This window comes from Octopus bimaculoides, chromosome 20 (genome assembly GCF_046866305.1).
Source record: "Octopus bimaculoides isolate indiv1 chromosome 20, ASM4686630v1, whole genome shotgun sequence".
In the NCBI taxonomy this organism is placed as follows: domain Eukaryota; kingdom Metazoa; phylum Mollusca; class Cephalopoda; order Octopoda; family Octopodidae; genus Octopus; species Octopus bimaculoides.
The window spans coordinates 46388385-46415963 of NC_142947.1; the positions used below are offsets into that span (position 1 = coordinate 46388385).

The window sequence follows — 27579 nt, forward strand, 5'->3', positions numbered from 1 at the left end:
ATAAATATATATACACACACATATATATATATATATATATATATATATATATATATATGAGAGAGGGAGAGAGAGAGAGAGAGAGAGAGGCACGGGCATGGTTGTGTGGTTTTGAAACTTGCTTCCCAACCACATGGTTTCTGGTTCAGCTCACTGTGAGACCTTGACTAAGTGTCTTCTAATTTAGCCTTGGGCCGACCAAAGCCTTGTGAATGGATTTGGTTGACAGAAACTGAAAGAAGCCCGTCGTATATATATATACATATATATATACATATATATATATATATATATGAGTGTGTGTTTGCCCCCCCCCCACCTTTTGACAACCGGTGTTGGTGTGGTTACGTCCCTGTAACTTAGCGGTTCAGTGAAAGAGATCCAATAGAATAAGTACTGGGGTTGATTCATTCGACTAAAAATTCTTCAAGGTCGTGCCCCAGCATGGCCGCAGTCTAATATTTGAAAGAAACAAAAGCTAATCAATAAGAAATTAAATCAGCGATGATGATGATGACGAAAACAAAAGAAAGAAAGAAAGAAAGAAACTCCAAAATTTATATTTGCTTTATTTTCAAACAATATTTAATACGGGTGGGGGGGAAGAAAAAACAACATGGCTGAATAAGAAGCGTTTCATATGAGGAGTGGGGGTGGAGGCTTGAAATTTGGCTTCAAACAGTTAAGAAAATTGAAACAACCATTTAGTTACATGGTGTGTTCGTTAAAACCAATTTTGTAATTGCTTGTTTATTTTGTAATTTGTAAAATTTTATTTTTGAGACAATATAATATACATATCCTTTGTTTCCAGTTAATAGTTAAGCAAGCAGATCGCTCTGTCAGCCATTTTACTTATGTCCCTCCTCCATCAAACAAGTACCATAGATAAAGTAAAAAGCATATATTCCTTATTTAATTCTCTTCATCAGTTGTTTTAATGTTACGATTAGTGAACGCTATCGAAACAGCTGTAGAGGAGAAACTATGATCTCTCTGGGAAATTGCTTTTTATTCAGAATATGCTGTTCTCAGCGATCGTTTTATCTAATTTTGAATATACACACAAATTGTTCCTTCAGGATTTCTTGCATTGTAATAAAGTTTAGAGTTTAATGATGTGTTATCAATTTTGTGTGTGTGTGTGTACAGGTATATATATGTATGTATATATATGTCTATATATATGTGTGTATATATGTATGTATGTGTATATGTATATATATATATGTATATCTGTATGTCTATATGTATGTATATATATATATATGTGTGTGTGTGTGTGCGTGTATATATATATATATAATACATATATATATATATATATATATATATATATAAAAAATCAACTCTTTATATCTGCGTAAATCTTATTCCACGTTTTTACCTTCTTGCGTTATTTTCTGCAAAACGAAGAAAAGATAAATAAGTAAAAAGAAAGAAAAACAAATTGAATGAAACAATATCAACAAATTCTTCAGAAGCTTTGTCTCTAGTGGATTAGCGGAAAGCCTGAATATATTACTGGTATCTATACACTCAATATGAAAGATAAGCTTCACTCTGGATTAGAACTCAGGAGTAAATCTAATCTTATTAAATATCATAAATTATGTCATTATGTCAGAAGTATGTTTTGTATTGATACTAATATTTATTTCTTTATTGCCCACAAGGGGCTAAACACAGAGGGGACAAACAAGGACAGACAAAGGGATTAAGTCGATTACATCGACCCCAGTGCATAACTGGTACTTATTTCATCGACCCCGAGAGGTTGAAAGGCACAGTCGACCTCGGCGGAATTTGAACTCGGAACGTAACGGCAGACGAAATACCGCTAAGCATTTCGCCCAGTGTGCTAATGATTCCACTAGCCTTCTAATACTAATATTAAATTATATTATAATTCTTGGTACTAATATTATATTATAATATAAAGTATTATACGGAGTGGCCACAGAGCCATGCACCATGGGAGATATCAAATATGCTTTTTTTGATAGTAGGTAATTCATTACAAATGTTCAGTGATGGCCATGTAGCTCTAAACAAGTGTTCATACGGAATTTGAACTTGCAATGAACCCTCTCAAATAGCTCTTCGTTGCTGTTGACTTGTTTGCACGCTTCAATAATTCTTTGAAGATGTGCTTGGTCACGAATCTTTTCAGAATACACACGGGATTTAATGTAGCCTCAGAAGAAAAAACGTCCACGGGAGTTAAATCTGGTGACCGTGGTGCCCATTCAATTGGCCCACGAGACCCGAGCCATCTCTCTGGAAAATGTTCATTCAGAGAATCACGATATGCAGCGCCAACAAATGTCAGCGGGCGAATGACCATCCTGCCAAATCTCCCTTTAAATACTCGCCGGTAGGCACCAGCAGCCAGCACGTAACACTGTTTAAGCTTCAAATGACCAATGGAGGAGATGGGCACGTAGTTTTGGCCCGTGCCCTCTCTAAACCTGCCTTCAATTGAAACTGATCGAACCGATCCCTCTCTTTGTAATCACATAGAGTTTATAAAGGCGCGTGGTTTAGTGGTTCAGCTATTAGGCTTACGATTGTAAGGTAAGTGAGATCGATTCCGGTCAGCTCGTTGTACCCTTGAGCAAGACACTTCATTTCACGTTCCTCCAGTCCACTTCACTGGCAAAAATGAGTTGTTCCTGTAATTCAAAAGGGCCAACCTTGTCACATTCTATGTCATGATGAAATACCCTGAAAACTACGTTAAGGGTACGCGTGTCTGTGGAGTGCTCAGCCAGTTGCACGTTAATTTCACGAGCAGCTGTTCTGTCGATCGGATTAACTGGAACCCTCGTTGTGGTAACCGACGGAGTCGCAGTTAGTTACACAGAGATTGTAAGCACTTGCAAGTCTTAGGAACCCATCATCAAAAACCTTTTAAAACACAACACAAAATGCATTACAGTTTAACTAATATGGTTAATCCTTCTGTTCAATATAATACCATATAATCTGTATAATATCAATAGATACTTACTGAAAGATCTACGTCAAGCGTTGAACCCATCGGAGCGAAATGAGTTGCCCTCATTATCATGGCAATGAAACCGTTTTCACCACAATTGTCAAAATCGGTTCTGTAGATACTGTAACACTCAACAATGGCTGTCAGAACGCTGGAATAGAAAAAAAGTGTTTGTTTATAAAAAGTGTCACCGACATGGAAAGGAAGATGTGGCGTTCATGCTTTTCAGAAAAGAGAGCTAACGAAATAAACTTCATTTATGGATTATTACTTGTTAACTGAAATCTCTGCCATTTCTTGCATCCTCTCTCTCTCTCTCTCTCTCTCTCTCTCTCTTTCTCTCTCTCTCTCTCTCTCTCTCTCTCTCTCTCTCTCTCTCTCTCTCTCTCTCTCTCTCTCTCTCTCACAGACACACACGTATTGGCAGAGTCGACTTTGCGTGTGAGTTCAAATCTCGCCGCGGTCGACTATGCCTTTTGTTCTTTCGAGGTCGATAAAATAAATACTAATTGAACACTTTCTTATTAGAAATATTTAAAGAAATTTAATGAAAATACTTAACAAAATTGAAAAAAAAAACAATAAAACTATCAGTCCTATTATAATGATATCAGAAGAATACTTAATGTGAAATATGTGTTTGGTGAATACTAATTACTGCATCTATATTTTGATTAGAAATTAGTGAGTTTTAACGGTAAAATACCGCCCTCTTTAAAATTCTGTTCACTAAATAATCCAGTACCCTTAACGTTCAAAGTCTTTTCAGGTGCTTTTGTCGAGACTCCTTGGATGGTCACATGTGTCCCTAGGGGTCAACATTGACTCTTTTGGTGACCGTCTATTAAAGAGAAACAAACCAGTTTCACAACGAAACGCTTTTATGAAAGAATCAAATCCACTCACAGTGCTTTAGTCAGCTGAAGGCTATAGGGGAAGACATTTGCACAAGGTGCTGTAAAGTGGGACTGAACCCAAAAGCCCTGTGGTTTTAAAGTAAGCTTCTTGACCACACAGCCATTCCTGCACCTATACATGTCATTTATTTTTTGTGTGCTCTACACAGCCATCATCATCATCACCATCAGCTGTAGCATTAGCATCATCATCACCATCATCATCGTCAACAGTAGCAGCGAAAGTATATATATATATATTAACTGACCTGGTATTTTCTGGAGGTTCATATAAGGGAACCAAGCAGTGTTCATGGTAATTCATCCAAAAGCGAACACACTTGACATCAGTGAAGTACCCGGATAACACAGCTGCAAATAATAACACATTGAGAAAGAGTCAGATTTGATAATTACAGAATGGCACTAATTAAATCATTATAATTAATTCTATGACATTGACTGAGAGAAAGTGAAAGAAAGAGAAAGAGGATTATACATATATAAATTCGTATATAAACCTACATTTATATATGTTTGCGTGTTTGTATGTCTATATACTCACACATGCTTACGCTCATATTTTTCAAACGTTGATGTGTATCGGACGCATGAAGAAGAGAGTACTCAATACATGTAAAGTATATGGTTCCTTTAAACTAGTTAGTTATCGCGCGACTCAAGTTTTATGCCGCATCGATCTTCAGGCGGAGACTGTTACAACAAGGCGAAGTGGTTCAGTTATATCTTTTGATATGGATATAGTTTTTTTTTTTTTAAATCTGTTTTGGTCAAGATTAAACAATTTCAAGAATTGTTTGTGTGTACATTTTGTATATCATGGGATATGTTATAGCAATTATTTATGGTAAGATGATTTTTGCCTTACTCGTTTCTGCAGAATCTCCAAAGAAATAAATACACAACACGTGCATAGTTAAAATCACCAGATAGAAATACTCGTCTCTTCCATAACTCAACCCAGTGAAAAAAGAAGATGATGTACATCTTTCAACTTTAGCATGAAATGCAACAACGGAGCGAAACGTGAAAAAACAGGACTAAATGTCGGTGAAGGAATAAACGAATAAAATGTCCATAGATCTATAAAGAAACGATGGCGTAACTATTTCTCAAAATATGGATAAACACGAATTAAAATTGGATTCAGAAACACCCTAATAAATGTCTCCAAAGAGTTCAACCTAGAATGTTCATATCAACGAACATTACTCTCGGAAATTCAAAAAAGGATCAAAAGTCCGCCCTGAGTTATAGTTTCATAAGGCTGGTTTCTCGGATTCTGTGGCGTGTGTATCACCCCCCACTGGACGGGATGCCAGTCCGTCGCTGAACATTTTTGCCAGCTGAGTAGATTGGAGTAATGTGAAATGAAGTGTTTTGCTGAAGAACACACGCATGCACTGAAGCGAGTTAAGTATAAATCTAAGCAACTTTATTTTAATCAGTGCTTATTTGTCTGCCTTGAATTATTTAATTAGTATTCAGATACACACACACACACAATCGCTTACAAAATCATTCGACCATGAATCTATAATTCTCCTAAAATAATGTTTTTTCCCATAAACAAATATATTTTAATAAAAGAAAATCTTGACCGAAATACACAAGCACATATTGATCTCAAATGACCTTAACGAGTTTAATGTGTAGATTCAACAAATAAAAATGATATGGAAAAAACTAATTCATTCTTAGTAAGTTCAGTAAAAGATATAGCATAACAGAACGCATGCAAACATCCAACATGGCTACCTAACACATTCAAGGAAAACGTTAAACTACAAAGTAGTCAATCCAGAGACAAGAAAACAACAGACAACCAACATACAAAAAAAAAATGTCAGCAGTCATAAACCGCAAGGAATAAATGGACGGTAAGTTGTAACAGTTCTCGCCTGAAGATGACAGCGGCATGAAATGAATATTCAGTTTACATATATAAATGTATGTGTGTGGGTGTGTAAGCATATACATTAATGTGTGTATGTTGAATGTAGAAGAGAAGGCAGAAAATGTAATAATACCTGCAGGATTTGAACTCCACGTCTGCTGTAAAACGTATAGCTTTGTTAACCAACAACCCTTGGTCGCCTACATCAGTACACTTAAATTAAGTAGCTACAATAACAAACCAATGACATGTCAACGGGGATCTCATTCTACATAGTATTCAATGACCTGAATGCTTGCAACAGCGTGGCCTCTGCCAACAGAACCATATGTGCCAACTGGTGGTGGTGGAAAACTGGGCGATGGATTAAGTCTACTATACGATTAGACTTTAGCAAGGTTTGAACTCAGAACACAAAATTCTGGGAGAGATTCTAAAAGACATCTCGTCCAACGCTCTAGTGATTTCGCCAGTCCACTACTTTAATCTGGCACTTTATATATGGCACCCGGAAGAATAAAAAGCAATCGAATGCTCGGCGGGATTTGATCTCAAATTGTACAAAGTCGGAAGGCAGTGAGCCGGCAGAATCGTTACCGTGCCGGACAAAATGCTCTGCGTCATTTCTTCCGCTCTTACGTTCTGAGTTCAAATGCTGCCGAGGCCGACTTTGCTTTTCATCCTTTCGGGGTCGATCAAATAAGCACCAGATGAACACTGGGATCGATGTAATCGACTTATATTCCCTTCCCCCGCGAAATAGTCGACCCTTTGCTAAAGTTTGAAACCAGTTGTATAAAGCCGCAATAAATACCGAAGGCCCATTCATCCGATGCTCCACCGGCTCCACCAGTTTGCCGCTTTATGAACTCTTTGATTTATTTCAAGAAAAGAATCGGATTAAGACCTTCACTTTTGGCGAGTTGTTACCATTTTGTTGAAATAGTTCCTGTTGTAGAATAGTGGTGATTGTAATGAAGGTTGGGTGTTGATTGGAATGGCGATACGGGGGTGGTGGTGCTGGAATACAATATGGAGGGAAAGGGAATTATATTTCATTGTTCTACATTTACCTCCAACAAAAGAATTTACTGGTTCCGTTTTCATGCACATTGCACTGGGCTGCAGCGGGATCGTCGACCCACACTCAGCGCACATAATATATTTTGGCACCGCTTGCCTGCAACAACACAATAAGCAATAATATTTGACACAGATTTGACAAGGCGATACAAACGCATAATTATGGACATAGAAACACAGATATCGACATGAAAACACATGTAGCGATGTGCACTCACATAATAGCATAATGTTAGAGAAGAGATAAAAAAAAAAAGAGATTGACAGAATGAGACACATTCCGACATTCTCATCAACCTTGTTATGTGAAAGCATAATTTTGTATTTTTATTTTCGTATACGTAGATATACAATAGGAATATTTCCCTCCTATATTAAAAAAAAACAAACTGGCTTTATTCAAATTTATACATTCAGCGCATTTTAAACTCTTATTTTTCACATCTATCTATCTATCTATCTATCTATCTATCTATCTATCTATCTATCTATCTATCTATCGCTCTCTCTCTCTCTCTCTCTCTCTCTCTCTCTCTCTCTCTCTCTCTATATATATATATATATATATATATATATATATATATATATATATATATATGTAGGTATATATATATGTATATATGTGTGTGTGTACATTATTTTTGTTTGCGTACTAATTGCTTGTGTTTCTCTCTTATTCTCAATGGTTTACACGAGCAGGTGAGGTCCTATCATAACCACATTCGATCAACTCGGGGGGGGGGGGGGCACCCCAGAGATCTGTTTTGTTCCCAAGACTCTTGCCTGAGGGTATTAATGGCCTTCTCTTTGCAGATGGTAACAGCATTACCTGCTTTATAGTCCTCTGCACAATCAGCCCACGCATCCATTCATCTCACCTTAACTGTGTCACTCAACCGTATTATATCACATCATTCATGAAAGAGAAACAGGTTGGTAACGCACTATCTCTGCAAGTAAGACCCCACCCCATGGACCGAAATCTTGCCTGGCTTTCTAAGATGTGAAATTGACACTGTTATACAGCGATGTGTTCAAGCCAAGGTTTTCATCTTTAGCGTTGCAGTCACAACGTTTTGGCCGAGGTATTCTCCTGCCATCTTCAGTTTCCTCTTGTATTTTGAAACTCTCTTGGAATTCCGAACCGAAAGACACGGAATGTCTGTGATTGAAAACCAGAAGACAAAAAAAAAAAAAAAAAAAAACTGACCTCCTCACAAAAAAAAAAAAAAAAAAATCTGTTAGTAAAAAAAAAGCTGATATCTGCAGGATTTAATTAAATTTTAGTTGTACTAAAGCAGCAGCAACAACAACAACTGTAATGACAACACTAACAAGTACAATGATAACAAACAATAATAGCAACAATTATGTCAATAAATACAAATAATCGATGTTAAATAATGACCGAAGCAGTTGTTAAACCACACCCACAAGGATGTTATGACACATTTTAATAACACTATATACACCTGAACAACAACATTATATACAGCGCAATAACATTATATACACCTGAACAACAATTCTATACACACCTGAACAACATTGTTCGCACCTGAACATCATCACTATATACACTTGAACAATGCAATATACACCTGAATTACACAGCGAGCCCCACAAACAGCACAATGCGTATCTGAGTACACATCCGGGGAACACGTTATGCATTCCCCACATGTGATCGATGAGACCTTTATGTGGACGCATAACCGGATTATAGAGCAAATAGATCTCTCTCAAATCTCATCCCAGCAGTCTTAAAAGAAAGGAGGAACATTCAATATTGTTTTTTTTCTTTCTTTCTTTGATCCAACAAGCCTGAAATAGAACTTTGCATTTACCGATTCCTCACCCACTTCATAAGATGATTATGAACTCAGATTTATTTTATAAAATTATATAAAAATTTAAATTTAGTAATATATACATTATTTACATTATTTGTATTTGACGGATATTTGTACTCATCTTGTTTGTTGTTAACAAATTTCCCCAAGACACCTGATGAAGGCTGGAGGCTATATCAGCCGAAACGTTGTGTTAACAACAAACAATATGAGGACAAATATCCGTCAAATGTAAATAATGTAAATAATTCCTCATCTCTTAAATATAGAACTGAGTAATATATGTATTAATCTTATTTTTAAAAATCGACCGAGAAATCTATGAATAGAATATATTACACATTAGTTGTGTACGTATAACAAACGAAGTGGTTGTTGACACTGGAAGTCAATTGAATAGCAGTCACAGCTTCTGTTGTTGTAACAACAACCTTACTACTCCACCATTAACGGCATGGAAGAGCTGCAAGCTGTTTTGAAAAGATACAATATGTATACAAATATTTCCCTCGATGATGAAATTGAGTTAGCAATCGAAACACAGCACCGCATCTGAGGTGATTTGATAGTTATTTTAAAATTAATACACTCATTTCCTAGTGTATTTTGCGTGCACATCCTTATGCATACACACACACACACACACACGCACATTTTCATAAATATAAACATGCATACCTATATATTATACCTCGACACACATGTGTATCTCTGTGTGTAAGTGAGCAATTAAGAACCCATGCAGCGTGGTATCCAAACACTATATAAAAATGGCTATTTCTGGTGATAACATTTAATATGCATAAACTAACAAGTCCTGTTGTAGAATAATAAAAAGTGGGTGTTACCTTTTCAAACATAGTTTAAGACAAACTGTTGCTAATAAAAGGTATTATACACATGCACACACACATACAGATAAATATATATATATGTGTATATATATATATATATATATATATATATATATATATATATATATATATATATATATATATACATGTGTGTGTATTTGTGCGAGTGTGTAGGCATATAAATTCTAATATACGTATACAAGAATTTATGTATACATGCACGACAGCTGTTTCGTAGCGGGTTACTGATGTATTCAAAGATGACATCATATTATATAATCCACCATCTTTAGGTAAAATTTTAAACAAGTATAAACAGGTGAGATAATACCTTGATAATGACAGATCCTGCCGACGTTTTTGCATAAACGGTATTTTGAAAAATAACATGAGAATTTAAGGAGAAATTACAAGGAATGTCCATAACGGACATGCTAGAAGCAAAGAGATGAGGAGACTATTATTTCAAAACAGTTATTTTAATTAATCTAATTACCTCTTATTTATCGCTCTGTGAACCATATGTTATTGTGCCTAGCCATTTTTGGCGTCCTACGCATTGATGTGCCTAGATAGATTCTTATGAATCCAATAACTAATACATAGTACATATATATATACATATATATATATATATATATATATATATATATATATATATATATATATATATATATATATATATATATATATATGTGTGTGTGTGTGTGTGTGCGTGTATATGTATATATATATATATATATATATATATTTATTTATTTATGTGTTTCAGCCAATGGCTGCGGTCATGCTGGTGCACCACCGTGATATATATATATATACATATTTGTATAATCAAAATAAGCAACAGGATATCAAGTACTGACGCAGTACGACCGTTTCAAGCGGCTCCATTTAATTGAACAATGCAATCATTGCATCAATTTAAATGCATTGCCATCATCAGCTGCACACACACATACATACACACACACACGTACACACACACACACACACAGATATATATATTTATATTTATATATATATATGTGTGTGTGTGTCTGTGTGTGTGTGTGATATATATATATATATATATATATATATATATATATATATATATATATATATATATATATATATATATACATACATATATACACATATATATGTATGCATGCATATGTATATATACAGAAGGTAAGGATGGGGTTGATTTTTATGCACTCGCTGCGTAGCGAAGGAGAGTTTTGGTTCAAATTTCCCTGAGTTGTATTTTCGCTTGCATTCCTCTCGGTTACACGAAAAATTCGGCCTCACACAAGGTGAATCGTTGTGAAAACACCGGATATACACACAGCAAAGGTTTATATACATATCCGTACATATCAATACACAAACACACACACTCTCTCTTTCTCACACACAGATATATTGACATAAGCAAACATAGAACACACAGAAAAGTCATATGAACACGAGCGCAGGAATACACACGCACACATATAATGCACGAGTGTTTCATTAATGTTGAGAAATTTTATGCGTTCCGTCTGAACGAGAAAAGCGTTCTCATTTCCCGCCTCCCTTCTTCTTCATATTAAATATCTACCATTTGATAAGGTTTCATATTTAACCCAGATATCTGACGGCACCACGTTTTTCATCTCTGATAAATAGGAAATTGTTTAAGAAAATACGTAAGTCTGTTTAGTTTCCAATTAAACGTTCATTAATTGATTTAATACAGAAAGTGATATGTATAGAAACATATAGACTCATACAACCGTATATTTATGCATTTATATACTTATCAGAACTGACTGTGTTTACATTCATTTTCGCAGCTATCAGATGTTGTTTGGATAATTCAATACCGGCTATCGCATGTATTGAGTACTGTTTTTGTTGTTATGCTGTAAAATTAGCTAACTATTTGTCTGTTTGTCTGTATGTCTGTCTATCTGTCTTTCGGTATTTCTCTCTCTCTCTCTCTCTCTCTCTCTCTCTCTCTCTCTCTCTCTCTCTCTCTCTCTCTCCCTTTCTCTCTCTCTCTCTCACTCTGTCTCTCAGTTAACGCATATGCAAATATATTAAACACACATACTCACGTATACATATATATCATATGTGTATATATTTACATACACACATATACTTGCATACATCCATACATCCATCCATACATACATACATACATACATACATACATACATACACAAGTGTCTAGTCTGATAAATATAAGGTTCAGAAATTGTTGTGCTGATGACGACTATTGAGGTAGAAACTCGTGCTTACTGCTCCTGTCTTCTTGTATTTAGAGCTGGTACCAATTGAGACCAGGCCATTGGTCTACTTTTTCTGGAAGCGCAGATAATTGCAATGAATTAGGAATCTATGCTGTGTGTCGTTTTATAGAGCCTTTTTCGATTTTCACCGTTGGTATATTTGATATGAGCATATATTTAGCCTCGTATCTTTTGTTCAAATACATGTCACAGGCTAGAATGAGTTAAGATCGTTCCCTCATTTTCGTTTAGGTTCCACACACACACATACACATGTATACATATACACACATAAATGAATATACATGTGTATATATAGATGTATATATGTACGTATGTATGCATGTATGTATGTCTTTATGTATGTATGTATATGTATACACACACACACACTCACACACACGCACACACAAATGATTTATTAAGTACTAACTAGTTCTAAGGAAAATAGAACTCCAAATGTTCGTTGGCCCAAAGATATCATTTATCAAAAGAATCAGAAAATTCCTCCACCCCACGCTGGTCCCCTTTCTTGCTCAGTGGTTTCACCGAGGAAAGATAATCATAAACACATTGGTAAAGATGTATAATATACGCGGATTGTAAGAAAAGCGATGTTAAAAAGAGCATAACTATTTTTATTTACTGACGTTTATAGTTTAAATTACAAATGTTGTTAATGTAACATTTCCTGTTTTAACTGTTCTTCCTGTTCTGTTTCAGCGCAGGAAAATAAAGGATCCGTGGCTGAAGCAGCGGGTTCTTAAGGTACAGTCTACTTGACATACACAGAAGGCTACAAGTTGTTTACGGAGAAGACGACCTTAACAAGTGCAACGTTCGCACGAAGGATTTGGAGAAGGGGACTCAACGTTAGTACAAAAACATCGCTTGTCATGGAATATATGTTAAATAATACGGTTGTATTGTGTTGGCACTCCGTTGGTTACGACGACGAGGGTTCCAGTTGATCCGATCAACAGAACAGCCTGCTCGTTAAATTAACGTGCAAGTGGCTGAGCGCTCCACAGACACGTGTACCCTTAACGTAGTTCTCGGGGAGATTCAGCGTGACACAGTGTGACAAGGCTGGCCCTTTGAAATACAGGTACAACAGAAACAGGAAGAAACGGTGAGAGAAAGTTGTGGTGAAAGAGTACAGCAGCGTTCGCCACCATCCCCTGCTGGAGCCTTGTGGAGCTTTAGGTGTTTTCGCTCAATAAACACTCACAACGCCCGGTCTGGGAATCGAAACCGCGATCCTACGACCGCGAGTTCGCTGCCCTAACCACTGGGTCATTGCGCCTCCACAACACGGTTGTATAAAGGAGGGGTTACTTTAAAAATATGCGCAATAGAAACGAACTATGTCAGTTAATAAAAATGTGAAGCCCATTTTAGATAGACGCCCTGTGAGAGTGTCTGTATATGTTGGCTGTCCAGTGATGACTGAGGGAGATCATCACTATTTCCCATGCAAAATGTCAGCAAGGCATTAGATTATTCCACCCGCGGTCGGGTTCACTCGGGGCTTGTGTCCCCGGCTTCCATGTTCGCCGTGGTGCCGTCCTGCTGGACCCAGTATTGGAAAGTTGCTTCGGTGGCAATCACGCAACCTGGTATTTTGGCGCCAACGAGGCTTACACAACACTGCACAGACACTACCCGTCCTATTGACATGATCCAGAGACAAGCCAGGGCAATATATTCACTGCCCCTATATGACTTACCAAACAAAACACCTGTTCTCTGCTGCTACCCGTATTATCGTATTATGAGATATTACATGAAACTGAGTTTGTAGTTTGTCATTTCTCTCTCTGTACATCACACACCCCTAAGCTCATCCCACCACACCCCAACACACTCCTACTCTACCTTCCCACTCCACCCCATCCAATTCCTTACACCCACCACCCACCCCCTACCCACATACCCCACCCCTACCCACATACTCCTACCTCTACCCCACCCTGAGCCTAACCCCCACCCCCACCCCCACCCCCACCCATGTCTTCCCCACCTCCCAACACCCTCACATCACATCACACCAATACCCTCGCATCACACCACGCACACACTACAACTGACCAACTCCTTTCTCCCTTCCCCATTTTCACACTACATACGTCAAGATCACCAGCATTCTATCTCCCACACACACAGCCCCTCGTTCTTCGATCACCGTTTGTTATCTCCCCCTTTTCTTAGCTCTCCTGAAAAAAGAATTTCTAACTTCCGGTCAGCCATTATTATGATTGACCGTTGACTGAACACTATTCAATTTTTTTCTCCGTGTTTTTCTCCTTGTCTCCGTATTCTTCCTGTTGAAGAGCGTAGCTCGAAACGTCAAAGACTTTCCGTATTCCCGAGCGTCATACTAATACATCCTTTTGTTATTTACACCACCTGTCCTCGTCTGTTGTTGTTTTTTCGTACATTCTCCCATATATATATATATATATATATATATATATATATATATATATATATATATATATATATATATATATATATATATATGTATGTATATATATATATATATATATATATATGTATGTATGTATATATATATACATATATATATATATATATATATATATATATATATATATATATATATATATGTATGTATGTATGTATGTATGTATGTATCGTGGCACTTCGTCGGTTACGACGACGAAGGTTCCAGTTGATTCAATCAACCAAACAGCCTGCTCGTGAAATTAACGTGCAAGTCGCTGAGCGTAGTTCCACAGATACGTAGTTCTTGGGGGATATTCAGCGTGACACAGAGGGTGACAAGGCTGGCCCCTTTGAAATACAGGTACAAGTGAAACAGAAAGAAAGAGTGAGAGAAGGTCGTGGTGAAAGAATACAGTAGGGTTCGCCACCACCCTCCTATCCGGAGCCTCGTGGAAATTTAGGTATTTTCACTCAATAAACACTCACAACACCCGGTCTGGGAATCGAAACCGTGACCTTATGACCGCAACAACAACAACAACAACAACTACTACTACTACTACTACTACTACTACTACTAATACTACTACTACTACTACTAATACTACTACTACTACTGGCGCTGCTACTAACTACTTCAACCGTTAATCCTCTACATCACGAAACACCGATACAAACTACCGTGTAATTCTGTACACCACCACACAAGACAAGGGCAACACTACATCCCACTCGGTACCGTTACACTCCAGTGCACACTCCAGTACACCACATCGTGTCACCGCACACTAATACAGGCATCACTCCACACCACATTGTATCCCTGTGCACTACAACGCGCAACGGCACACTCTCATTTCTCTACTTCACAGCAATCCACACCGACAAACACCTTTAATACAGTTCCATATTTAAGAGATGAGGAATTGTGTACATTATTTACATTTGATGGATATTTGTCCTCATCTTGTTTGTTGTTAACACAACGTTTCGGCTGATATACCCTCCAGCCTTCATCAGGTGTCTTGGGGAAATTTCGAACCTGGGTTCTCATTCCTAAGATATTTTTCGATATTATTATTATTATTATTATTATTATTATTATTATTATTATTATTATTATTATTCAGGTCACTGCCTGGAATCGAACTCGGAATCTTGGGATTAGTAGCCCGCGCTCTTAACCACTACGCCAAACTAGATGAGGACAAATATCCGTCAAATGTAAAAAATGTAAATAAACACTTTTAAGTGTCCCCTCCACCAGCAAAAATAACCTGCAATCTTTCAGTAATTAAAACATCAATTGACTTACTTGCAATAGAATTTAAGATAATCGACTAATTTGTCTCCATAAAGATTCCTGCCGCTCCAAATGGCCACGTCAGCTCTGACGAGGCTCGAAAAAAGACAAGTTCGGTAACGCTTCGCGCATGTCTGACTTCCGATTTTGAATGAAATCGAACTGCCTGAAATGATAAGGAAATATATACGTTTATTTTACATATTTACAAAGTCATTAGATTTGTCTTCAAATTCAGTGCAATCACGCGCACAGCACACACACGCACACACACACGCATGTACACACACATATGCACACATGCGCGCACACGCACACACAATTTATTTGAAGTGGATATTTATCCTGTGACTAGAGTTTTATGCTGCCGCAATCTTCAGGCAAGAACTGTCAGCAATTAGTGTAGTTGTAAATTTTAGCCTAAGTATAGGTCTTTAGTGTCAATCGATTAGATTATTTTGTTTGATTTGTTTTAGCATCGACAGTTTGGTAGCTACTTTTGCATCTCTTCAATGGTTATCTTTTCTCTCTACTGATTGGTATCTTATTTTGATTGTCGTTGAATTTGTCTGTTAGGATCGTATGTAGGTATCTGCAGTTTGTTTTGCTGTTTTCATTTCTACTGAGTTTATTGGGAGGACCTTCACAAGTTTTACAGATAAATTCAGTGGCAAAGGTACACAAGAGAGAAAGAGAGAGAGAGAGAGAGGAGGAGGGGGGAGAGAGAGGAAGAGGAAGAAAAAGAGAGAAGTCCTTTACAAGTAAACAACCTTAAAACGTTCAGAATAAATTTCAACAAACAAATAACATAACCGAATAAATACAAACTGTGTCTGTCTATCTCGTCCACATTCAGTACCAACAACAGATACCGTCTTTCTCTGTCTCTCCCACTCTCTCTCTCGCTCTATCTCTCTCTCTCTCTCTCACACACAAGTATTCACGGCAAAACAGCAAAATACATTAAAGATATATAAAAGCAAGATTGCCACAAAGTACTAAAAGAACACAACAATTATTATGTCTATCATTTAAAAAGTAAAGGCATTTGTGAGTCCCCTAAGTTTATTAACAACATTTGTCATAAGTAAATTTATGTCGATCGAACATGAAAGTATTTTAAGGGCTACAACTTTCAGAAAAAACCCCAGAAGAAACCAAATATCCAGCGTTTGTCTGTAAATAAGGGACAAATCAGCCGTGACTTAGTTAAATCAAGTGCTCTTTATTTTATACCAGTGGTTCCCAAAGTGGGCAGTATTTCGCCACTGGGGGTCCGTGGAAAGTTCCAAGGGAGCGTTGAAGAAAAATGAGAGATAAAGGGGTGGCGATTCATGTAAAACCAACAAAATAATGGGTTCGTTACTCTTTCTCTCTCTTTTACTTGTTTCAGCGATTTGACTGCGGCCATGCTGAAGCACCGCCTTTAGTCGAGCAAATCGACCCCAGGACTTATTCTTTGGAAGCCTAATACTTATTCTATCGGTTTCTTTTGCCGAACCGCTAGGTTACGGGGACGTAAACACACCAGCATCGGTTGTCGAGCGATATTGGGGGACAAACAGACACACAAACATACACACATAAATATATTTGCATATATACGACGGGCTTCTTTCAATTTCCGTCAACTAAATCCACTCACAAGGTTTTGGTCGGCCTGAGGCTATAGTAGATGACACTTGCCCAAGGTGCCACGCAGTGGGACTGAACCTGGAACCATGTCATTGGTAAGCAAGCTACTTACCACACAGCCATTCCTACGCCTCAAATTTTATTTGTGAAGTACAGTTGCGTCAGAAAGAGGTCTATGTTTGTGATGGTTAGTTGGGGTGGGGGCACTAGGAACGTGGCCTGGGTGTCAAGGGATCCACTGTTTTGTACAAACTTTTTAAAGTTTTGGCAAAAAATGAAATGATTGATGAAAAGATTTAACGAAGCTATTCAAAGCACCGAAGACACAGGAAAATGTGTCTGTGTCATGTGAAGACGTTAGATAAATATTTACATATATAGGATGTATATACGAGGCTAATAAATTCCTCAGTGTTTTGGGGGTTTATTGTTAATGCTCTGAGATTGTCGGGTTATTGGTCACAAGGGAAGAGTTTTATTAGAATTTATTTTATATTTCTCACATTACCAAATCTATAGGTGGAGCCACTGAATTGCACCAAAGTGAAGGAAATTACCTCATTAAGTCAATGTATCATTTTACAACGCGCACGCGCGCACACAAAAGACGCACACATAGATACACACACACATATATACACGTACGTAGATGCATATATATGCACATGCGCGCATGTTGATACATATGTATTGTGTATGCATACATATGAATATACACACAAGCACATATATATACACTTATATTAATGCATATATATATATATATACACACACACACACAAACATATATATATATATATATATATATATATATATATACACACACACACACAAACATATATATATATATATATATATATATATACACACACACACACATAGAATTTCATTATTCATCAAAAATATATTACTGCTATATATATATATATATATATATATATATATAAATTCATGTACACATACACACACACGTACACACACACGTACACACACACATACACATAATTTCCTTTTTCATCAAAAATGCTAATCTTATCTTTTTATTACTACCAATATTACCGCTTATTTATGAAGTCGTTGCTGCTGGTAATAATCAAATAAATAGATCGATATCTGGACAAATCAATAGCCTAGTTGTCGAGGGACAGTTATATACAAAAGAAGATAATATAAATATGTTGATCTGTCTTCTAGATTGGAGATATTTTCGAAAACTGAACTAATTAATTCTTGTTGATAACTTCACCTTCAGCTTTCCATATTTTTACAAGACTCAGTTCAATGGCTTCCTTCTATGCGGTTGGTAAGATATTTAAATTTAAATGGAGAGCGGATGAAAATACGAGGGAATGGAGAAAATGAAACTAAAATGAGTACCTCAAGGAGGATTGAACCAGCATCCCCAAGTTGATGGTTGATGCACTGGTATGTTTTTCTCCACTGGAGGCTCTGTCTATACATCTAACAAATATTTCCACAACATGTCTACCTCTTCAATCAATAACTACAGTGTTCGGTCTGTTCACGACGGCTGTCCATCCATCCAGTAAAAATCGACACGCTGTCTCTGTATTTAGTCAGTATCTATACACTTTTATCTATCAATTAAACAGCTGTATATTGTGACTACCCGTGTAGTCAAAATCTACATGCTGTCTGTGTATCGAATCAGTGTCTATATAATCTATCTATCTATCTATCTATCTATCTATCTATCTATCTATCTATCGAGTTCACAGTTATATATTGTGTCAAGCCATCCTACACACACTGCTTGTGTATCTAGCCAGCATCCGCACTCTATATCCCTCTAATCAGCAGCTATATATATATATTGTGTCAGTCTGTCTAGTCAATATCTACACACTGTCTCTATGTATACAGACAGCACCATCATGCTCTATCTATCTGGTTTGCAGCTATATATTGTGTCAAGTCAACCTACGCACTTGTCTGCTTCTCCTCTTAATATTTGCGCGATGTATTTATCTATCCATTCAGCATCTTGACATGGCTTCCATCTATCTAGTGAAAACTAACGAAATCTCTGTTGCCCAGTCAATATCTACACACTGTCTGACTATACAGCTAACAATTAGACATATAACCACTGGGTCCATCCATCTACTGGACACTGTATATGCGCAATTAACACACACACACACACATTATCTACGCACTGTCCATTCTGTCACTGTGTCCGTCCAGTAAACATCTACATACTGAGTCTACACACTCAACGACTAAACGCTGTCCTTATCTTTACAACATCTACACCGTGTCTGCCTAGACAATGTCTATACTTCATGTCTTTCTATTCAGCATTGACATATTCTTTTCTACTCTAGGCACAAGGCCCGAAATTTTGGGGGAGGGAGCTCGTCGATAAGATCGACCTCATTACGCAACTGGTACCTAATTTATCGACGCCGAAAGGATGAAAGGCATAGTCGACCTCGGCGGAATTTGAACTCAGGACGTAAAGACAGACGAAATACCGCTAAGCATTTCACCTGGCGTGCAAACGTTTCTGCCAGTTCGCCTCAGTTAGACATCTACTCTGCGTCTATCTAGTCAACAGCGGTCCACTACATCAATGCAGTGATTATCTCTACTGTGCGTCTGCCTCGTAGACAATTTCGACACAGTGTATATATCTACATCAACGTCTATATGCTGTGCTTTACTTCACAACATCTACACACTGTACCTATCTAGATATCTATGCTATGCGACCATCAAGTCAACATCACGCGCTATATCTACCGAGATGGCATCAACGCACTGTCTATCCATCTACTCACTGTGTCTATCTAGATGTCTACACGATGTCTACCTAGACAACATCCACAAGACTGTCTCTATCTAATTTGCTTATTTATCATTTATCAATTCCCTCATTTATCAATTTATTCATGTGTGTAGAATATTTCAGCGTCACGCTCATATTACGCTTCAGCCATTATCAATTAGCGTCAAACAAACTGTGCTGTGAGCCTCTCTACTTCTACATCACCACCACATTCCCTACCATCACCACCACTACCACCACCATCAACCCTTATCACAACTTCTACTCTCACTTCTACCACAATTTCTACCACCACCTCTACCTCTATTCAAATCTTCTACAGGCCACCATTACTGGACGTTAATGGACAATGCAGTCTGCTGTTGTCACCACACCTTCCTCTTCATTTTTGTTAATCAGAATCCTTTTAGTTTGTTAAGCAAAAACAAACGAAAACACAAACAAGAACGTTAACAATAAGAGCAATAACAACACCAGTAACAACAATCACAACAGAGATCAGGAGATGCGATAAACTGAAACGAAATGGAATGGAAAGCTGCTGTGCAATGAGTTCAAATAAGGTGAATCGCTGTTGAATGGATGAATTCATTGTTGCAGACGACAGTGAAACTATTCTGCCATTGTCTTATTTAATGGCGATACTTTTATTGATGTTAGTAAAGTGCAGCCCGTTTGTAGTTCACTTTACCTACAGCACGAAACTCCCTTGTTAGTATTGTTGTTGCTGTATTACTGTTGCTAGCAGTTGATATCAGTCTTTCTTTGTAGTTGTCCCCGTTGCTGTTGTTGTTGTTGCTGTTGGTGGTAGTGTTGTCGTAAGTTAGTTCTGCTGTTCTATCGTGGTTGGCGTTGTTAATGCTGTTGTTATCTATAACACTGTTATTACTAGTGTTGTTGTCGAGCTGGCAGGATCATTAGCACGCCGGACAAAGTGCTTAGCAGCATTTCATCCGACTCATTAAGTTCTGAGTTCAAATTCTACCGGAATCGACTTTGCCTTCTATCTTTTGGAGGGCGATAAAATAAGTACCAGTTGAACACTGGGGTCGATGTAATCGACTGCCTTCCATCCAGAAAAGAGAAAACAGCCCCGGGGACGACTTCTTCGCCAAAACCACTTCAAGGTGATGCTCCAGCATGGTGTCAGTCGAGTAAAAAATAAAAAGACGAAAGATAAACATTAAAAAGACTTAATCTGAGGATGATGGTTGGTCCTTCATCTGCGCATGTCTGCACAGGCCCCAGGATAAGACTTCCGTCTATGTGTGGAAGACTCCTCTTTCTATGATTACCGATGTTTACTGGAAGGAAAATCTGCCGACTTGGAGCCAACATAGCTTCACCCCACTGTTTTCACAGACATTTCTGTCAGAACAGAAGGGACCAACACAAACACCGCAAGGTATCTTTCCTGATCTTCTAATAGTTCTGCCAATCCATCGCTGTGGATTGGAAAATTTTTTATCGACCCCGAACGAACAAACGGCAGAGCTGACTTCAGCTGGATTTGAACTTACAATGCAGAGAATCAGAACAAAGAACCGTAGGCTATTTTCTCCAACCTCCTTACGACCTTGCTTACTCATCCTCTCCTCTTCTACACCAAATCTCGATAAATGCCTGGAAGCGTGATCCGTACTGATTTACCTTGCTAAGTTATCATAAATTACAACGTCATATGAATATATTATAAGCTCATGAATATGTAAATTAGTTTGGTAGCATTGACCAATGAACGAGTAATAGGATGTGAGTGTGTGAAAGAATCAAACTTTCAAAGTTCTATTGTATGTCGAAATAGGCATTCTTGTGGTGTTTTATCCTTGAAAATATCCCCTCGAAGTGTGCGTGTGTGTGTGTGTGTGTGTGTGTGTTTGTGTATATGTGTGTGTGTGCGTGTTAGTGCGTAGATGTATGCGTGTGGGCGCGTGTGTGTATTACGGTATGTTTTAGTGAATATGCAATAAAGCGAAATTGGGTTGTGTTCTTCTGATGCCTTGGGTATAATAAATCCCGGTTAAATAAACAGATGAACTGTTTAGCATGAAAGACTAGAGGTCTCTGGCGGTTTCCTCCCCCCTCTCTCTCTATCTCTCTCTCACTCTCTCTCCGTGCGTGTGTAGATGCGTATATGCGTATGTGTATATGTAGATGTGTATGGATGTGCTTCTGTGTGTGTGTGTGTTTGTGTGTATGGGGCAGAGAGTGACAATGTTTGATGGTGTGTGTGTGTGTGTGTGTATGTGCCTATGCATCACCATGTATGTATGTGTGTGTGTGTATGCGTGCGTGATTATCTGTGATCGTGTCTATATGTATGCGTGTGTGTTTGTGCACGACCACCATTGTATGTGTGTGAGAAAGTGATTGTGTATAATTGTGTTTATGTAAGTGGACGATTATGGACGACCGTGTGTGAGTATTGATTGTGTTTATTTGCAAAGGAAAGAGAGAGCGAGAGGGGGGGGAATTAGGAAAAGGAAAGAGAGAGAGAGGGGGGAGGGAATTAGGAAAAAGAAAGAGAGAGAGAGGGGGGAGGAAATTAGGAAAAAGAAAGAGAGAGAGGGGGGGGAGAATTAGGAAAAAGAAAGAGGGAGAGAGTGTGTGTGTGTGGTTTGTTGGGAGGTACCGGCGACAAGATGACAAGAGACCGAGAACATTATAAATGACCATCCATTATGAATCATGCTGACAATTGAAACGACGACGACGACGATTATGATGATGATAATCATCATCGTCATCATCATCATCGTCATCATCATCATCGTCGTCATCATCATCGTCGTCATCATCATCGTCGTCGGCGTCGTCGTCGTCGTCATGACAAATTCGAAAGTAAAATGCAAAGTTTCACTTTTGGGACTATTGAAAAGTTTTTAACTTGAATACTAAAGTTGCTGCTAAAAATAGCATCAACAACAACAAGAAGACAACCACCAAATAATAAAACAATAACAAAAACACCTCTAATAACAAAAACAGCAACAACAGGGAAATTTTGAACGACACAAACAATGGTGATGATGAAAGTGGCGATAATAGTGAACAACAACAACAACAACAACAACAAGCCCCACGACAATAATAAAAAATAGTAAGGGCAATAGGAACAACTATAATATTGATAATAATAATAATAATAACAATCTTTTCTATTCTAGGCACAAGGTCCGAAATTTTGGGGGAGGAGGCCAACCGATTATATCGATCCCAGTACGCTACTGGTACTTAATTTATCGACCTCGAAAGGATGAAAGGAAAAAGTCGACCTCGGCGGAATTTGAACTCAGAACGTAAAGACAGACGAAATACCGTTAAGCAATTCGTGCTAACGTTTCTGCCAGCTCACCGCCTTAAACAACAACAACAACAACAACAACAACAACAACAACAACAACAACAGCAGCAGCAGCAGCAGCAGCAGCAACAACAGCAGCAGCAAAATCATCCCCGAAATAAAAGCAGTAAAGAATAACAATAATAATGTTAACAATTTGGATAACGACGACAACAGCAGCAACAACAACATGTCTAATTCATAATAGTGCAGAAGGAGAAAGCTGTTAGTCATCAGGAATCTTACGAAAAATGTCGTGGGAAGACGCAGTTATAGTTTGTAGGTCATGTTTATAACTGAACTCCAGTGAATATATTGTCGGTAAATAGTTTCACTCTGACTGGCATTAGGTTGTCACCATGCTGGAGCAATACATTTTATGTCGTGTTTTTTTTTTTTTTTTTGTAAATTATCAATTGAATTATACTATTAGAACTTTGGTATATATTTTATGGTTCTTGTAAGATGAATAGGAAAAGTACATAGAGTTAAGCAAAGTAGTTACAACACTGAAAAGCAATGTTCGTTGCCACTTCAACATGGCTGTTTCATACGGAACTACGTTACTTCCATTTTTTTTTAAACCCCAGGAGGATATCTCTTCCAGCTGGTTAACGAAACGACTCGTGTCCGATATATTACAAGCAGGGGAGCGAAACTCTACCATCCAGCGACGACAAGACCATTATACCAGTTTGGTTTCAGGGTGTTTCCCTTCGTCAGTACCGGACACTTGTCTGCTGTTGAAATGGCAATAAACATCGCTCTTCAGAATTGTTCCTCCTACATCTTTTGTGGGGATTTTAAAACCAGCTATTTTTGTTTGTTGCAAAATCAGCCGCTGAATGTCGCTTGTTTTTCTACATGTTGTGAGTTAGGATGAACGACTGCCATGTCTAGCAGACAGGTGTCCAGTACCGACGAAGGGAAATATCCTGAAACCATATAAATATGGAGTTTTTCCTGTTTCGTCCACTGCAACAATTTCGCTTTGGGAAACTTCACATTCCACCCAAAAACATCCACCTGTTACATTTTCACTCAATCCAGAATGGACAACGGAACTCCAAAAACCGATTGGACGGATTACAATAGTCGTGCAATGTCCGGAGGACCTTTAGAGCGTTTTCTAAATTTTTCTATCTGTTGCATTTCTTTTGCTCCAAAAAAGAAATTTCGGATTCTGGAAGTTTTCGGATATCTGTGTTCCGGAAAAAAAGATTATCAACCGTATAAGGAAGAATTGAATTAATTACGTCTTTTAGTTCAGCCACGAGCTTTATATGGCGTTGCCTTATTTCAGAAAAATACAGTGTAATTAATTAGGGGCGGTTCAAAGACATTAAGACCTAGAAGACTTCTCTCTTTTACTATCTGGGGTATCATGAGTGAGGGATAATGAGCCAGTAAAATTAATCTATGAAGTACACACATGTTAATTAGTCTGAGATTTTATCAAATTAATCTCTTGAATTGGTAATACATAATAAAGTAAAATAGTTAAGATTGTCAAACATAAGCGTTAAAGTAAATTTAATTAAATTAATTAAATTTGTATACACAAATTCAAGATAGAAAAGAACCGCACTCGAGACTCTAAACACGTGTTTGTCATCTTCCGAAAGCGATAGTATGCCTGATTGTACGAAACCAACCAGACACAGTCGTTCTCATTGTGTCTATGCAGTGTCCGCACTCGTGGTCATTGGGTAGCTATAACAGAGTCCACTTAGTCGAAGCATTTGTGTCAACTCGCCAGTGTAAGGACAACTTTCTCCTATCAAACATGGCGGCCATAAAATGAATTCTAGTTCTAATATATCATAGTTAACGTCTCTTTAAGTAGTAAAAACATCATCGATTTTCATCCCTTCACGAGACGCGTCACCAATAATTAAAGACAATCCATTTAAACATCTATGAGGATGTCATGTGGGATACATCATTCAAGGGTGTTGTTTCACGCGATTTCTTTACTGCGTGTTCGAACCTGGCTTGCGACCGTTGTTCTTTGCCAACGTCGCTAACGCCTTAGAGCAACGCCTGATTGTCACGCAACCTCATGGCTAGTCTTCTTTATGAACCTTAAGACTTCAGCCAATATCAGGATTCAATATTATTGTCGTTTACTTCATCAAACTAAAAAAGACGGCCGCCGACAAAATAGCAAGTTGCATTAGAGAGCTATTGGTAGTTGTTGCTGCGTGCACACACACACACAAACACACACACGCACACACAAACATATACAGATACACGTGCACACAGATATGCGATATGCAAAAATATACAAAGTAGACGTATTACGAAATATTGTTGAAAATGCACTTGGAGTCTTTAAGAACATTTAATTAAGAACATTTAATTACATTAACTCAACAGGTTACGCAATTACACGATTGTAAAAAGTAGTTGAAGATGGAGAGGGGAGACATGGAGCCATGCAATGACTACATGAGTTAGTGTATGTAAATATACATGTACATGAAACATAAATCTACCTTTATCTCAGATGTCTCTTACAAAAACGAATGAGTTATTTGAACATCTAAGATTTGCTGGTTGCAGAGGCATATATATATATATATATATATATAGAGTTATTAATATTTCTAAGTCTCTCTAAAGGAGACTACGGCAGCGGTACTGGAAATTAATAGTTATCGCCAAGCCAGAGAGAGAGAGAGAGAGAGAGAGAGAGAGAGAGAGAGAGAGAGAGAGAAAGAGAGAGAGAGAGAGAGAGAAATAGACAGACAGACAGAGATGTATTTGTATGGATATATATAAATACATAACCGCACACACACTCACATACAGACACACATGAAAAAGTGGAGAGAGATAGAGAAGTAGAGTGAAGAAAGTTAAACGAAGGCAACAACAGAATGCAACGAAGAAAGATACAGTGAAAGATTTTGGGAAAAGATGAATGAATGAAATAAATGAAGAAGGAAAAAAAATTGAAATGAAGGAGAGGAAGAAAAGAGAGAAGCGATTAAAACAACAAAACATTGAAAGAACAATGGAATGGAAAATAAAGAAGTTATTTGAAAGAACCGGAATGAAAGAAAGAGAATGGATGGGTAGAAATTTGACAAGGAAAGGCGGGAGAAGAGAACAATAACAAAATAAAAGAAGAAAGAGAACATGATGAAAAATATAGGATAAAGGAAAGTAAAAGAAGAAAAGAAGGAAGAAGGGGAAGGAAAAGGAGCAAAAGTAAAAGTAAAGAAGGAAGACATAAAGGAAGAAAAAGAAAGAAGAGAGAAAGAAGAGGACGGTGGAGGAGGTGGAGATGAAGAAGAGTAAGATGATGATGATGATGATGAAGAAGAAGAAGAAGAAGAAGAAGAAGAAGAAGAAGAAGAAGAAGAAGAGGGAGAAGAAGGAGAAGAAGAAGAAAATGATGATGATGATGATGATGATGGAAAAGAAGAAGAAGAAGAAGAAGAAGAAGAAGAAGAAGAAGAAGAAGAAGAAGAAGAAGATGATGATGATGATGATGATGAAGAAGAAAGAAAAAAGAAGAAAGAAAGAAAAGAAGGAAGAAAAAAGATGACAAAGATTACGAAGACGAAGAAGACGGCCGTGACGAAGAAAGTTTTGGAAAATGAAAAAAGAACGAAAATGTTTTGTGAAGAATGTTCGACTTACCGAAGATAGTGACAAAAAGAAGATAAACAAGTGGAGACATCTTGTGGAGAAAAGCTACAAAGGCAGAATGATGTTAACACTCCAGCTACACTCCATATAACATCCCGTTATATATAGACGTCACTCACACTCACACTCACCACTCACCCTCACATTCTCTGACAGTCTCTGTTTCTTTGTAACTCCCTTTCTCTTCAGTGTACATTCACACACGCACACGCAAACACACACAGACACACACACACACGCACACACAAAAATGTATATATATAGTACATACATACATACATAAAATTCATACATAAATACATACATGTGTACGCGTGTGTGTGTGTGTGTGTTTGCATTACGAAACTCACATATATAAACAGAAACACGTACTAAATCCAACGTCAGGCACACACACACACACACACACACACACACACACACACACACACACACACATACACTCACACATACACACACACATGCCGTGCACGCATATCCACACACGA

The 27579-nt window shown here is 37.6% G+C and overlaps 1 protein-coding gene across 1 annotated transcript; it reads right to left on the minus strand.

Annotated features, from left to right (window-relative positions):
- Positions 1-552: 552 nt before the first annotated feature.
- On the minus strand, positions 553-27237 carry LOC106870274 (uncharacterized). Its single transcript, XM_014916295.3, has 6 exons — positions 27083-27237; positions 15651-15804; positions 6889-6995; positions 4167-4269; positions 3014-3152; positions 553-1403 (listed from the first exon to the last, which is right to left on the minus strand). The coding sequence occupies exons 1-6, from the start codon at positions 27120-27122 to the stop codon at positions 1371-1373; spliced, it is 576 nt and encodes a 191-aa protein (XP_014771781.1). The 5' UTR covers positions 27123-27237; the 3' UTR covers positions 553-1370.
- Positions 27238-27579: the final 342 nt, after the last annotated feature.

Bases quoted from the DNA above. Each gene is read 5' to 3' on its own strand.
- LOC106870274 (XM_014916295.3), bottom strand. From the start codon at position 27,122: ATGTCTCCACTTGTTTATCTTCTTTTTGTCACTATCTTCG. The intron at 6,996-15,650 runs GTAAGTCAATTG...GTGTTGTTGCAG, and splicing joins TATCTTAAATTCTATTGCAA to GCAAGCGGTGCCAAAATATA. The intron at 4,270-6,888 runs GTAAATGTAGAA...TATTATTTGCAG, and splicing joins AGTAAATTCTTTTGTTGGAG to CTGTGTTATCCGGGTACTTC.